The sequence below is a fragment of the Triturus cristatus genome, chromosome 3_2 (assembly GCF_964204655.1).
Source record: "Triturus cristatus chromosome 3_2, aTriCri1.1, whole genome shotgun sequence".
In the NCBI taxonomy this organism is placed as follows: domain Eukaryota; kingdom Metazoa; phylum Chordata; class Amphibia; order Caudata; family Salamandridae; genus Triturus; species Triturus cristatus.
In genome coordinates, this window is record NC_140584.1 from 834404767 (window position 1) to 834416955 (window position 12189).

The window sequence follows — 12189 nt, forward strand, 5'->3', positions numbered from 1 at the left end:
CGTGCGTCCCTGGCCTGTCCCTGGCCTGTCCATGCTACTGAAAAGAGCTCTCTCCGGTGCAAGGCTGGGGCGGGGCTGCCTGCTGCTGTCCCCGCTGCTTGAGGCAGGGGTGTAAGACAAGACCCCGCAGCCCCTGTGACCCAGGGAGGCCCCAAACCCTACAGGGGGCCCGAACCCTTCAAGGGGGGCTCAGTCACGCAATGAATATCGGTGAGATATGGGAGACGCGGGCCCCTCATCCCATTCTGCGGGGGGGGGGGGCATCGTTTTGCGCCAGGCCGCCGGTCTGGGGGGTGTTTGCTGTCTCTCCTAACACAAGGCTGCTGTCAGTAGATTGAGAATGGTCACAGTCGGGCTGTTTCAGGGGAGATTTCATCTTAGTGCGCCTCCTCTCCAGAGCATCTGAGCGCTGACGAGGCACTTTGCTGATAGTCTGAGGACTGAGCACTGCTGACAGTCTGAACACTGAGCTCTCTGCTGGCAATCTGAGGACTTAGAACTCAACTGACAGTCTGAACACTGAGCACTCTGCTGACAGTTTAAGAACTGAGAACTCTGCTGGCAGTCTGAGGACTGAGCACTCTGCTGACAGTCTGAACACTGACCACTCTGCTGACAGTTTAAGAACTCTGCTGGCAGCCCAAGGACTGAGAAAGCTGTTGGCAGTCTGAGGACAGGGAACTCTGCTGACAGTATGAGAACTGAGCACTCTGCTGACAGTCTGAGGCTTAAGCACCCTCCTGACAGTCTGAAGCTTAAGCACCCTCCTGACAGTCTGAGGACTGTGCACTCAGCTGCCAGTCTGATGATTGAGTGCTCTACTGACAGCTTGAGGTCTGAGCTCTCTGCTGACATTCTGAACACTAAGCACTCTGCTGACAGTATGAGGACTGAGCACTCTGCTGACAGTCTGAGGACAGAGAACTCTGCTGACAGCTTGAGGCTTAAGCACCTTACTGCCAGTCTGAGGACTGAGCACTCTGCTGACAGTCTGAGGACAAGGAACTCTGCTGACAGTTTGAGGCTTAAGCACCCAACTGCCAGTCTGAGGACTGAGCACTCAGCTGTCAGTCTGATGACTGGGTACTCTACTGACAGCCTGAGGACAGAGCACTCTGCTGACAGTCTGAACACTAAGCACACTGCTGACAGTCTGACGACTGAGCACTCTGCTGACAGTCTGAGGACAAGGAACTCTGCTGAGAGTCTGAGGACTTAGCCCTGCTGACATTCTGATGACTGAGTACTCTACTGACAGCCTGAGGACAGAGTACTCTGCTGACAGTCTGAATACTAAGCACTCTGCTGACAGTCTGACGACTGAGCACTCTGCTGACAGTCCGAGGACAAGGAATTCTGCTGACAGTCCGAGGACAAGGAACTCTGCTGAGAGTCTGAGGACTAAGCACTGCTCACATCCTGAACACCGAGCACTCTGCTGACAGTTTGAGGACTGAGACGTCAGCTGACCGTTGGAGGACAAGGAACTCTGCTGACAGTCTGAGGGTTGAGCACACTGGTAACAGTCTAAACACTCTTGACAGTCTAAACACTTTCAGCACTTTGCTGACAGTTTGAAAACTCTAGGCACTTTGTTGACAGTCTGCACACTGCTTTCAATCTAACTGGTCTGAGCACTCTGTTGACAGTTTGAATATTCTTTTGACAGTCTAAATACTATGAGCACTATATCGGTAGAAGGAACTATCTAAGCACTCTTTTGACGGGCGGGACACTATGCACTCTGTTGACAGTCTGAACGCTCCAATGTTTGTGTTTACAGTGTCAACACTCTGTTGGCAGTCTGAACGCTCTAATGTTTGTGCTGACAGTGTCAACACTCTGTTGACAGTCTGAACGCTCTAATGTTTGTGTTGACAGTGTCAACACTCTGTTGGCAGTCTGAACGCTCTAATGTTTGTGCTGACAGTGTCAACACTCTGTTGGCAGCCTGAACGCTCTAATGTTTGTGCTGACAGTGTCAACACTCTGTTGGCAGCCTGAACGCTCTAATGTTTGTGCTGACAGTGTCAACACTCTGTTGGCAGTCTGAACGCTCTATTGTTTGTGCTGACAGTGTCCACACTCTGTTGGCAGTCTGAACGCTCTACTGTTTGTGCTGACAGTATCAACACTGTTGGCAGTCTGTGCAGTCAGTTGACAACCTGAATACTAAATGCTGTACAGTGGCAAGCTGAACACTGAGCTCTCTGTGGATTGATGGCAGCATGAACACTCATGAACACCCTGAGATCTGTGTTGACAGTCTGAACACACTGACATCCATTGACAGTCTGAACACCCTGGTCACTGTGCTGGCCTGATGTCTCTGCGTGGTCTGTTGACAGTCTGGGCACTCTAAACACTCTTTTGGCTGTCTGATCACTCTATTTACAGTTTGGTCACTCTGAACACTCTGTTGACAGCCCGCTCTCTCTGAACACTCTTGAGTGTCTGGTCGCTCTGAGCACTGATTACAGTCTGGCCACTCTGTACACTCTGCTGACAGTCTACTCCCTCTGAACACTCTTAACAGTCTGGTCACTCTGAGCACTCTCCTGGCAGTCTGGCCACTCTGTTGACAGTCTGGTCACTCTGAGCCCTGCTGACAGTCTGGTCACTCTGAGCACTCTCGTGACAGACTGATCACTCTGAACACTCTTGACAGTCTGGTTACTCTGAGCACTCTCCTGATAGTTTGGCTACTCTGTGGACAGTCTGCTCTCGCTGAACACTCTTGAGTGTCTGGTCGCTCTGAGCACTGCTGACAGTCTGGCCACTCTGAGCACTCTCTTGACAATCTGGACACTGAACACTCTTGACAATCTGGTCACTCTGAGCACTCTCTTGGCAGTCTGGCCACTCTGAACACTCTGTTGACAGTCTAGTCACTCTGAGCACTCTCCTGACACACTGGCGTGTAGGAATGCGCAACATAGCTTGCCTTCATCTCACAGAGCGCGGACTATAAATATCCGAGGCCTCTTCTGGCGCTGCTCTTTCCTGCAGTAATAGAGCGTGTCTCCAGGACGAAGGGCCGCGCGCGCAGGACGCATCCATATTGCATGGCTTCCCTTGCATGCACCGGTCCCAGCAGGCCCCGCTCCTCCTGCACTAATGGAGGGGCCTGGCCTCGCAGCTGCCGCGCCGTGCACGCGGCGGTCGTCGACGTCCAGCCCGCGCTGACGCCGGTAGCCCAGCTGAGGCACCTGAGGGGATGTGGACTAGGGCCCCCAAAATAAGGAAAGGTGAGAACCGCCAGTTCTACACGGCAACGATAATGAAATGAAACATTTAGGATGATAAAGAAGACAAGCTGTGTTTATTCAAAAATCCTTTATTTACGATTTAAGTAGAAGGTGTCTTTATTTATACAATATCTCGTTTGAAAGGGCATAGTGGTGCCATAACCTGTATGCAAAGCCCAGGCCACCAAGAGCTCTACCCTGCCCCCCCTCCCCCCGCACCCTCAACACAACAACGAAGAGCGCTGTTACCATCTGCTCAGTCCTCCATAACCAGTGCCCACCAGTGCCAGCCAGGGCACCAATGGAAGGCAGGGGGGAAGCACTTACTGTAGGGGTGTCCGCTGCCACAGGCACACTTGGGCTCGGACCACACACAGGACCTCTTCAAGGACCTTAGTATTAGGGTGTGGAGATTGTGGTGGCTCCCACCTCCCCCTCACACACACACACACTTCTCATTACCCTTCCCTATGCATTTTTGGGCAATCCCCCAAAAAGCATTTATTCAACCTAAGGAGTGGATGGTCCTTGAGGCAGAATTAGGTCCTTCCTCTGGGTGCCCTAGACATCCCACACGTCATCACAGTGAGGTCAATAGACCTGCTACACGGTCCCCACTGCTCTCAACTGGGTGACCCTCTCTCATGCAGAGTGAGAGCTCCTGGACTCCTCTGCGCGGAGAAGGGGCTGCGGAAACATGTGCCGTCGCTCCTCTGTGTAGGTACCGTAGAAGCCTTGTCTGTGCCTCCTCTACCAATCAACCTCAAGGGTAAGGTTTCTGAATTAAGGATGGGGAAACACCCACCATGATGTGCAGAAGAGAAAAAAAAACTACTCCCAGTGACCTTCTACACACCACGCAGCCCCCCTGCAGCCCTACGGGGTCTTGCAGGCCCTGAGTCGAAGATGATGTGGACTGTATTTCCCCTTCTCTAATCCGCCAATCCCTATCCAATCTACACTTCTACATGGCCCCATGCCTTTCCCTGGTGCCCTGTCAGAATCCATGTTGTTATGGGTTAAAGGACCCATTTTGCATACAACATGCCCTTCTATTAGGCCGATCCGTACAATCATGACAGTGGACATTTTGTGGGCCACCGTCCGGTGTATTGTGGCCACTAGTTCTAGGCTTCTCCCTTCCACCCTCCCCTCTCATACTGGATCGATGGTGCCCTGTGCATGAGTTTTTACGCTCTGTGCCTTGGGCTTAGTCTCTAGTGCCTTGGCTGCAGTCCATAGATCCCTACTGAGCTGGGTGCAGAAGGATCTTTGGACCTGGGATGGTTTGTAGAGTAGAGGGTGCTCTGGGGAGGCTGGGCCCCTGCCTGGCTTTTCCCAGAATCGACCCAACCATGAAGCGATTTCCATTTGTGCTAGACTAGGCCACAAAGTCCTTAATTTGTAGAGAGGATTTGCACAATGTTCATTAACATGGCTTAGGTATATATGGTATAGTTATGGTGCATGGGGAACCTTCGCAGGGGAGACAAAAACGTGTGCTCTTAAGAGATGTGAACTTATAAAAGCATTAATGTGCCCAACTTCCTACTCCAGTCTCCTTCAATCTCTCTCCCACGATTAACACTCGTAGCTTTATGCAACAAACCATACCTCTGGTTGTAGAATACTCCTTTTCCTGTGCAGTCCAGTCTGCACACTCACTCTCTCTCTCTCTCTCATTTTATATATATATATATATATATGTATGTATGTACGTATAAATATATTTGTATATTATGGCAAAGTATGTCAGAGGCCTTCACGGATGGGGCACGGTCTTCTGATCAGTTTTGGATTCAGTACCTTCCCCAGTACATATGCTGCATGTGTCCGACCAGCACGCTCACAGAGATCCATGTTGGGCTTGAGGGGGTCTTCATGTTTATTTGGTGGAAGAACGATCCTATTCCCCCAGAAAACACGGCATGTCCTGCAAAATCAGGGAGTCACACAGCGCCGACCCAGCATTACCCCTTTTACTAATTTGCTCAGAGTTCTATCATAAGCTGAAATTAAAAATCAACAGATGTAGCATAACAACTGACTTCTCCGGAGGTGCTTGGCATGGCAGTGTCATTGACACAGGGCTAACACCAGTTGCGTGCTCCTGGGCGGTGGTAGGTAGAACTCGTGTTCTGGTAACAACCGAAAGAAACAAACCACTCATACCCTCTCCTCTCTGTTCACCTGGTGCCAAATCCTCCAAGTACACAAAGGCAGGAGAAGAAAGAAGACGCAGCTGGGCTCTTGAGAACAGCGCCAGTCCAGAGCGCCCCTCCCCCCTCTGCCAGCCAGGATCAGCGTATGATGCCCGTCAATAGCAGAAGCAGCACCAGCAGAGATGCCCTCACACTAGCACCACCACTGCCGGCCGCTTGTTGCACTCCACTTGGGGGTCGGATGGGGGTCCTACGAGTGCATTTGGCTTTTCTTTTGGGGGACGCTGTGGGCATCAGGCCAAAGCCAAACTTTTGCTGGTAGTCGGGCACATAATCCTGCAGTTCGTGGGCATTTTTATTGGAACCCAAGGACACCGGTTTTGAAATGCGGTTGCGGTTCTTGAGATGCGTGCAGTTCTTGCCTGTCTTCTTGTGGCCTGGGTGCGGGGCAGCTGGCTCAATGTTATGCAGACTGTGCTCCAAGTCTATGCCATACCCCTTCTCCTTGGAGGTGTGCTGGGAATGGTGGTCTTTATGGGCCACCCTGTCCATGCTGCTGAAGAAGTGGGTCTTTATCTGGTGCTGGGACTCTGTCCCCAAGCACACCATGAAGTCCTCTGCTTTGAAGGCCTTTAGGTCCTTACCCTGCATGTCCTCTGGGGTCTCGCAGATGACACTGGAGCTGGACCCCCGAAACCTCCGCAGCCAGTCCCACAGTGACCTGGCCTTACAGTCGCAGTCCCAGGGGTTGCCGTTCAACCTGAGGAACTCCAAGGCTGAAAGGTGGGCCAAGCACTCCCCTGGAAGTTCTGAGAGGCTATTGTTAAAGAGAAACAAGGTGGTCAGTCGCTTGAGATCATGGAAGGCCCGCCGATGAACCCACTGCAGCTGGTTCTGATGGATCAGCAGCCGATCGAGGTTGACCAACCCCCGGAAAGTGTTCTGGTGTAGATTCCACAACTTGTTCCCATGGAGAAATAGATGGCTGAGATTCATCAGGTCAACAAAGATATCATCTTGTAGGAACTCAATGTGGTTGTCTTGCAGGTACAGATACTGAAGATTGTGTAGGCCACTGAATATTCCACTGGGCAGGGAGCTCAGCCCACACTTGTAGAGATACAGGGCATGGAGTCTGGACAGGCCCTGGAAGGTCTCTGCTGCCAGGGCCCTGAGGAAGCGGTTGTCTCCCAAGTCCAGTTCCTCCAGGCTGTAGAAGCCATCAAAGGTGGCGGGGTCAATGAAGGTAATGTTGTTGGAGTAGATCCAGAGGGTGACCAGATAAGGGCTGAAGTGCCCTCTGAGGAGCATGGTGATCTGGTTGTTCTGCAGGAAGACCCTCTCACTGCTCTCCGGGATGCCCTCAGGTATGGCTGCAAAGTTATGGGCCTGGCAGCTGACAGTCATTGGAGATGGATAGCAAATGCAGTTCACTGGGCAGGAGACGGTCAGCTGGATCTTGAGTCCGAGCATCAGCAGGAAGAGCTCCAGGTAGTCCCCTGCAGGAAGAGAAACAGAAGAATCTGGGTTACATGAGGAAGCATTTAAAATCCTTTTGGCAAGACTGGCTAACAAAACCTGCTTGGCTGAACATGTCATAGAAATTCAGAGCTTCCACTTACAGTCACAATTGCATGCTTGTATTAAAAAGTAGCAGTTCTAACATCTGAATCACCACAAGGGGGCTACAGACTCAAACAGTACATTCATGTCCAAAGAAGTGAAACCTAATCTCTGCCTCTCAAAGCAAGTCTCCGTAGTAGAGTCCTGGAGCAGTATCCAAGAGAACAGCTCGCCCACAGAATACCATTGGCTGATTTTGTCGTCACTCTCATTTGCAATCTTTCGATAGCTAAGCTCCAGTAGGCATCCCTTCCTTTCTTGTGTTAGCTCCTTGATGGAGCATAGACCAAGTGAATGTGTTCTTCCACGTCTTTTTTCTTCCTTGTCTTTTTGCAATACAATATTTTTTATAAGCATTTCAGCATTATTCCTGGACATGCAATGTACTTTCCAGCTTTTAACATTGGAATCCGGCTGTTGCTTTCACCTTACCTGCCGTCTCTCTTGACGCTTTAGTTACTTACGCTCACATCTGTACTTTTCCATGCCCCTCTACTCTATACTACTCCACTCTACACCACTCCACTCTACACTCTATGCTATTCAACTCTACGCCCCTCTACACTTTGCCACTATACTCTAACCCACTCTACTCTATGCCATTCTACTCTATGCCACTCTACTCTATGCTATTCCACTCTACACTGCTCCACTCAACTCTACTCCACTCTACGCCACTCCTTTCTACTCCAAGTCACTCCACTCTGTTCGACATCAATCCACTCGATGCCACTCCACTCTGCTCTACACAACTCTACTTCACTTCACTCCACACAGTGCTATTCCACGCCACTTTACTCTACGGCACTCTACACCACTCCTCTATGCCACTTCACTCTACGTCGCTCTACTTTACGACATTCAACTCTACGCCACTCCATTCGACTCTATACCTCTCTACTTTATTCTACTCCATATCACTTTAGTCTGTGCCACTCTACACCACTCCAAATCATTCTACACAACTCGACTCTAGGCCATGCTACTCTAGGTCACTCCACTCTACTCTATGCCACTCCACTCTACTCTACACCACTCCACTCTACACCACTTCACTCTATGACATGCCACTCCACACTATGCCACTCCATTCTACACCACACCACACCACTCCACTTTATGCCACTCTGTTCTATGCCACTTCATTCTATGTCACTCTAGTCTATGCCACTCCACTCCACTCAATGCCACTCTACTATAAATCACACTATGCCACTGCACTCCACTTTACACCACTTTGTGCCTCTCTACGCTATTCCACTCCAGTGTTCACTACTCCATGCCACCCTATTTCACTCTATTCCATTCTACTCCACACCACTCTTCACCACTCTATACCATTCCACACCATGCCACTCTCCTCTTTGCTACTCCATGCAACTCTTTGCCACTCCGCATAACACTATGCCATTCTACTCCACTCTACACCTCTCATCTATGCCACTCTACTCTATGTCATTGTAATCTACACTACCCCATGCCACTCTATGCCACTTCAGTCTACTCCACACCAATCTACGCCACTCCACTCCACTCTATGCCACTCTTCTCTACACCACTGTACTCTATGGCACGCTACTTTACACCACTCCACTCCATGAGTTATATCCATTTTGTAAAGAGCAACGAATCACAGCCAAAGGTGTATCTCAGCAGTCAGCCTCTTCATGTATCGCATATACACATTCAAATAACCAGGTTTTTAGCAGTTTCTTAAACTGAGCGAAGTCCACCCAGCTACTCTACCCAACTCAACTCTATGTCACACTACACCGTTCTACTCTGCGCCGGTCTACTGTGCGCCACTTATTGTATGCCACTCTACTGTATGCCACTCTACTCTACACCACTCCATCCTAAACCACACCACTCTATTCTACACCACTCCACTCTACTATACGCCACTCTACTCCAGTCTACATTACTCGATGCCACTCCGCTCTATTCCACTCTACTCCACTGTCCTCTACGCCACTCCTCTCTGCACCATGGCACTAACGTTGAGTCATGCTGAACAACAGCCATGCCTCTGCACAACATGGCTAAAAGACACTGGCAAAAGCCAATGGCTTTCACATAGATAAGACCTATTGGCTTTGCCAATGCTTATTTCTCACAGATCTCTTTCGTGGGGACACACAGGAGAGAAAAACAGAGAGAGCATGATGGGCGATCGAGAGACCTCTCTTATCTACCCCACTGAGAGTGAAGATGGGAGGCACCCAAACGCAGCCGCAGCTCGTGCAGGTGAGAGCGGTGGGGTGTGGTGGTGCGGGATTTCGAGAGACGACGAGGAGGAGAAATTAATTATTTATTTAATTTTCCCTCATAGTCATCTGTTGAATCCCCCCCAACTCGAACTCACTGTCCCACCGCTCTTACCTGCACGGGCCGCTCCTGCCCAAACGGCTGGTGCTCACCTGAGAAAATGCCCTGACTAAAATCTAATGAGACTTTAGAAAGGGCCCCTCAACCCTGTATCGTGCAATTGGAAGGCTACTGAATAGTAAGAAATGCAAACTTCCCGGGCCATTATAGTTACTTGTAGATTAAAAAAAATAGATTATATTTCGGTAGTATTATTTATAAGCTTTAGAAGCCAAATACACTTTTGACAATGACAGTCTCATATCTTCTCTATGGACAGAATTTGTTGGGCGCTGCCTCTTGCCTTCACACAAGTAATCCAGTCATCGAGATAAGCTGCCCGTTACCACATAAAAAGTACCCACGGAGTGATTAACTGTCCTTACCTTTAAGGGTGTATGGAAAGAGCAATAATATACTCTTTTAGCAGACAGAATACATTTTTAAAAAAATAGACTGCTGCCCCACAGGAGTACATCCAGTGCTTAATTTGGTTTCAGAATCTGTTAGTATTCCCATTTATAACCTATAATATTCTTTCACAAACGTGTGTCATTTTGAGTGTTGTGTCCTACTCCAGCAGAGAATCGAAGTTCTTCCCAGTGAGCTGCACTAATGGTCTAAAATGAGCGTGTTATCAGTGAACACTGAAATGTTCTCTCCACCCCTTCTCACTTTCATAGTGCCCTCCTGTTACGCTTCCTGACTATGATGAGTGAATATTGGGCACCATCGACAGTGACGCGGTCGCAGTAGACCATGCCTCCTGTCCTACGGAGTAGTCCCCACGCACCTCATAGACTGCGTCACCTACACACTCAACAGATCTTTGAAGGGGGTCTCATACACCTGTGAAACGACCACACTGAAAAAGGTCTTCAGGGGACTCATGGTCTGTGACACTAAACCTCTGTGGGGTTTCACAGACTGTGATACCCAGATGCCTAAAGGATTATTGGGGGTTTATAGCCTGTGATGTCAGACTCCTGCACGGTCTTCTGAGGTCTTGCAGACTGATACTGACACACTTTGTCTTATAGCCTGTGACACACACACTCCCCAGGGGGCTTGTGTGAATCTCATATGCTAGTACACCCTAGAGATGTCTACTGGAGTCTCACATATTTCAACATCTACACCTCAGAGAGATACACTGAGCTGTCTCATAGGCTGACACCTACCTAGGGGGTCTTCGGCATGGATTGCCTACGCCCGAGGGACTCGGGCTCATATATCCAGCCTTCAAAGTGGTCTGTGGGGATTTCAGGGGGTGCCATACTGGGGCCACTGACTCCCAGACCGGTCACTGGAGCAAAGGCAGATATTCCAGATCCCTCAGAGGAAATCTAGGGTTCGCTGTGTCACTAATAATGAACTCCCAGACTGGCCTAATGGTGCCAGGGTCCTCGATGCCACCCACCCCGTACGTCTGCAGGTGATCCTGGCCCAGGGGCATAGGAACACACTGGGCCCGGTGGGACAAAGGCGTGGGAGCCAGAACCAGTTCACTCTTAGCACCCTGGATTCCAGAGCCTGTCCCAGGCACTTACCTTCAACTTCTATTCTAATTGTGCATTAATTAGCCATTAGCTTAAAGTATTCGGGGCTGATCTGTTATCTTTGGAGGTGTCCGGCCTGATTGCCAGAGTTAGAGGAACAGGATTATTCATTCTGCTCATTAGCGGCTCCTTCCCGGCGCCGCAACCTTCACAGGCTAACGAGCAGGGCCTCCTCCCGATGCAATATTAATCAGGCCTGGCTGCTGCGCGGCCTGCCCGTGATGAATCTTCCTGCAGGGCTGCGGAGTGCTGTCAGGTACCCCCATAAAGGAGAGGCGCGGGCCCCGCGGGGGCTGGCAGAGGAGTGGAGGCTCCCAGGCTAGGGCTCGGCAAGTGTAATGTTGTAGGGCCCTAGGCCCTCATGCACACATAATGGTGACAGGAAGACAGATAGTGGGTTAGTGGAACTGGCCCAGGGAACGTGCGCCCGGCCCCTTTTATTGGCAGGGTTACATGTCCAGTGACGCCTGTGGTGGATGGGTGTGGGGTGGAGTGTAAGCCAGCCCTCTGGGAGTGGCTGGTACATTAAAACAACTAGAACAGTGACCAGCAGGTCACTACATCAAGGACGCCATAGACCCTCGTATGCCCCTGGCTCTGCAATGGGTATGAGTCAGGGGCCCCGCAGGGCATGGACAGGAGGGTGGAGGATGCTTTCTTGGACTCTTTAAAGCACGGTTACTCATAGTACGGCCCGCGGGCTGCCAGCGGCCCGGCAAGCCTTCCTTGGCGGCCCGCGGACCTTGCAAACATCGTACCGGTGTTTTTAAAAAAAAATGTAAATAGTGTTAGCAAACACTGCCGGGTGCAGCAGCCCGGACTCTGAGACTCTGCTCTGTGGGGGCTGAGGGATTCCAGTGATTGTCAAATTGGAGATGCAGGGGCCTAAGAGGTGAAATACAACAAAGTTTTAATAACATGTAAATGGTCTTTTAAAGACCTGTGAAGTACTCAGGAGCGGCTGTGTGCGCGCGCTGGGAAGCTGTCTCAGCCCGGCTGAGGGCTGACACACACACGGGGTGAGATGACAGAGGGTGACGGAGGGAGGGAGAGGGAGACAGAGGGAGAGGGAGGGAGACAGGTTGACAGAGGGTGACAGAGAGAGGGAGACAGAGATGCGCAGTCTGGGGGAGACAGAGGGAGGGAGACAGAGGGAGAGGGAGGGAGGCAGAGGGAGGGAGAGGAAGGGAGACAGAGAGAGACAGAGAGAGGGAGGGAGGCAGAGGGAGG

General features: G+C 50.7%; 1 protein-coding gene across 3 annotated transcripts in view; it reads right to left on the reverse strand.

Moving 5' to 3' along the window:
• Positions 1 to 3441: 3441 nt before the first annotated feature.
• RTN4RL1 (reticulon 4 receptor like 1) overlaps positions 3442 to 12189 on the reverse strand; it is a 262138-nt gene continuing 253390 nt past the window's right edge. For 2 of the 3 annotated variants that reach the window (XM_085649077.1, XM_085649079.1), the window contains exon 2: positions 3442 to 6909. In XM_085649077.1, the coding sequence (XP_085505203.1) occupies positions 5549 to 6909 (1361 nt within the window). In that variant the 3' untranslated portion in view covers positions 3442 to 5548. The remainder of the gene's footprint in view (positions 6910 to 12189) is intronic. The other variant, XM_085649078.1, reaches the window with a different exon arrangement.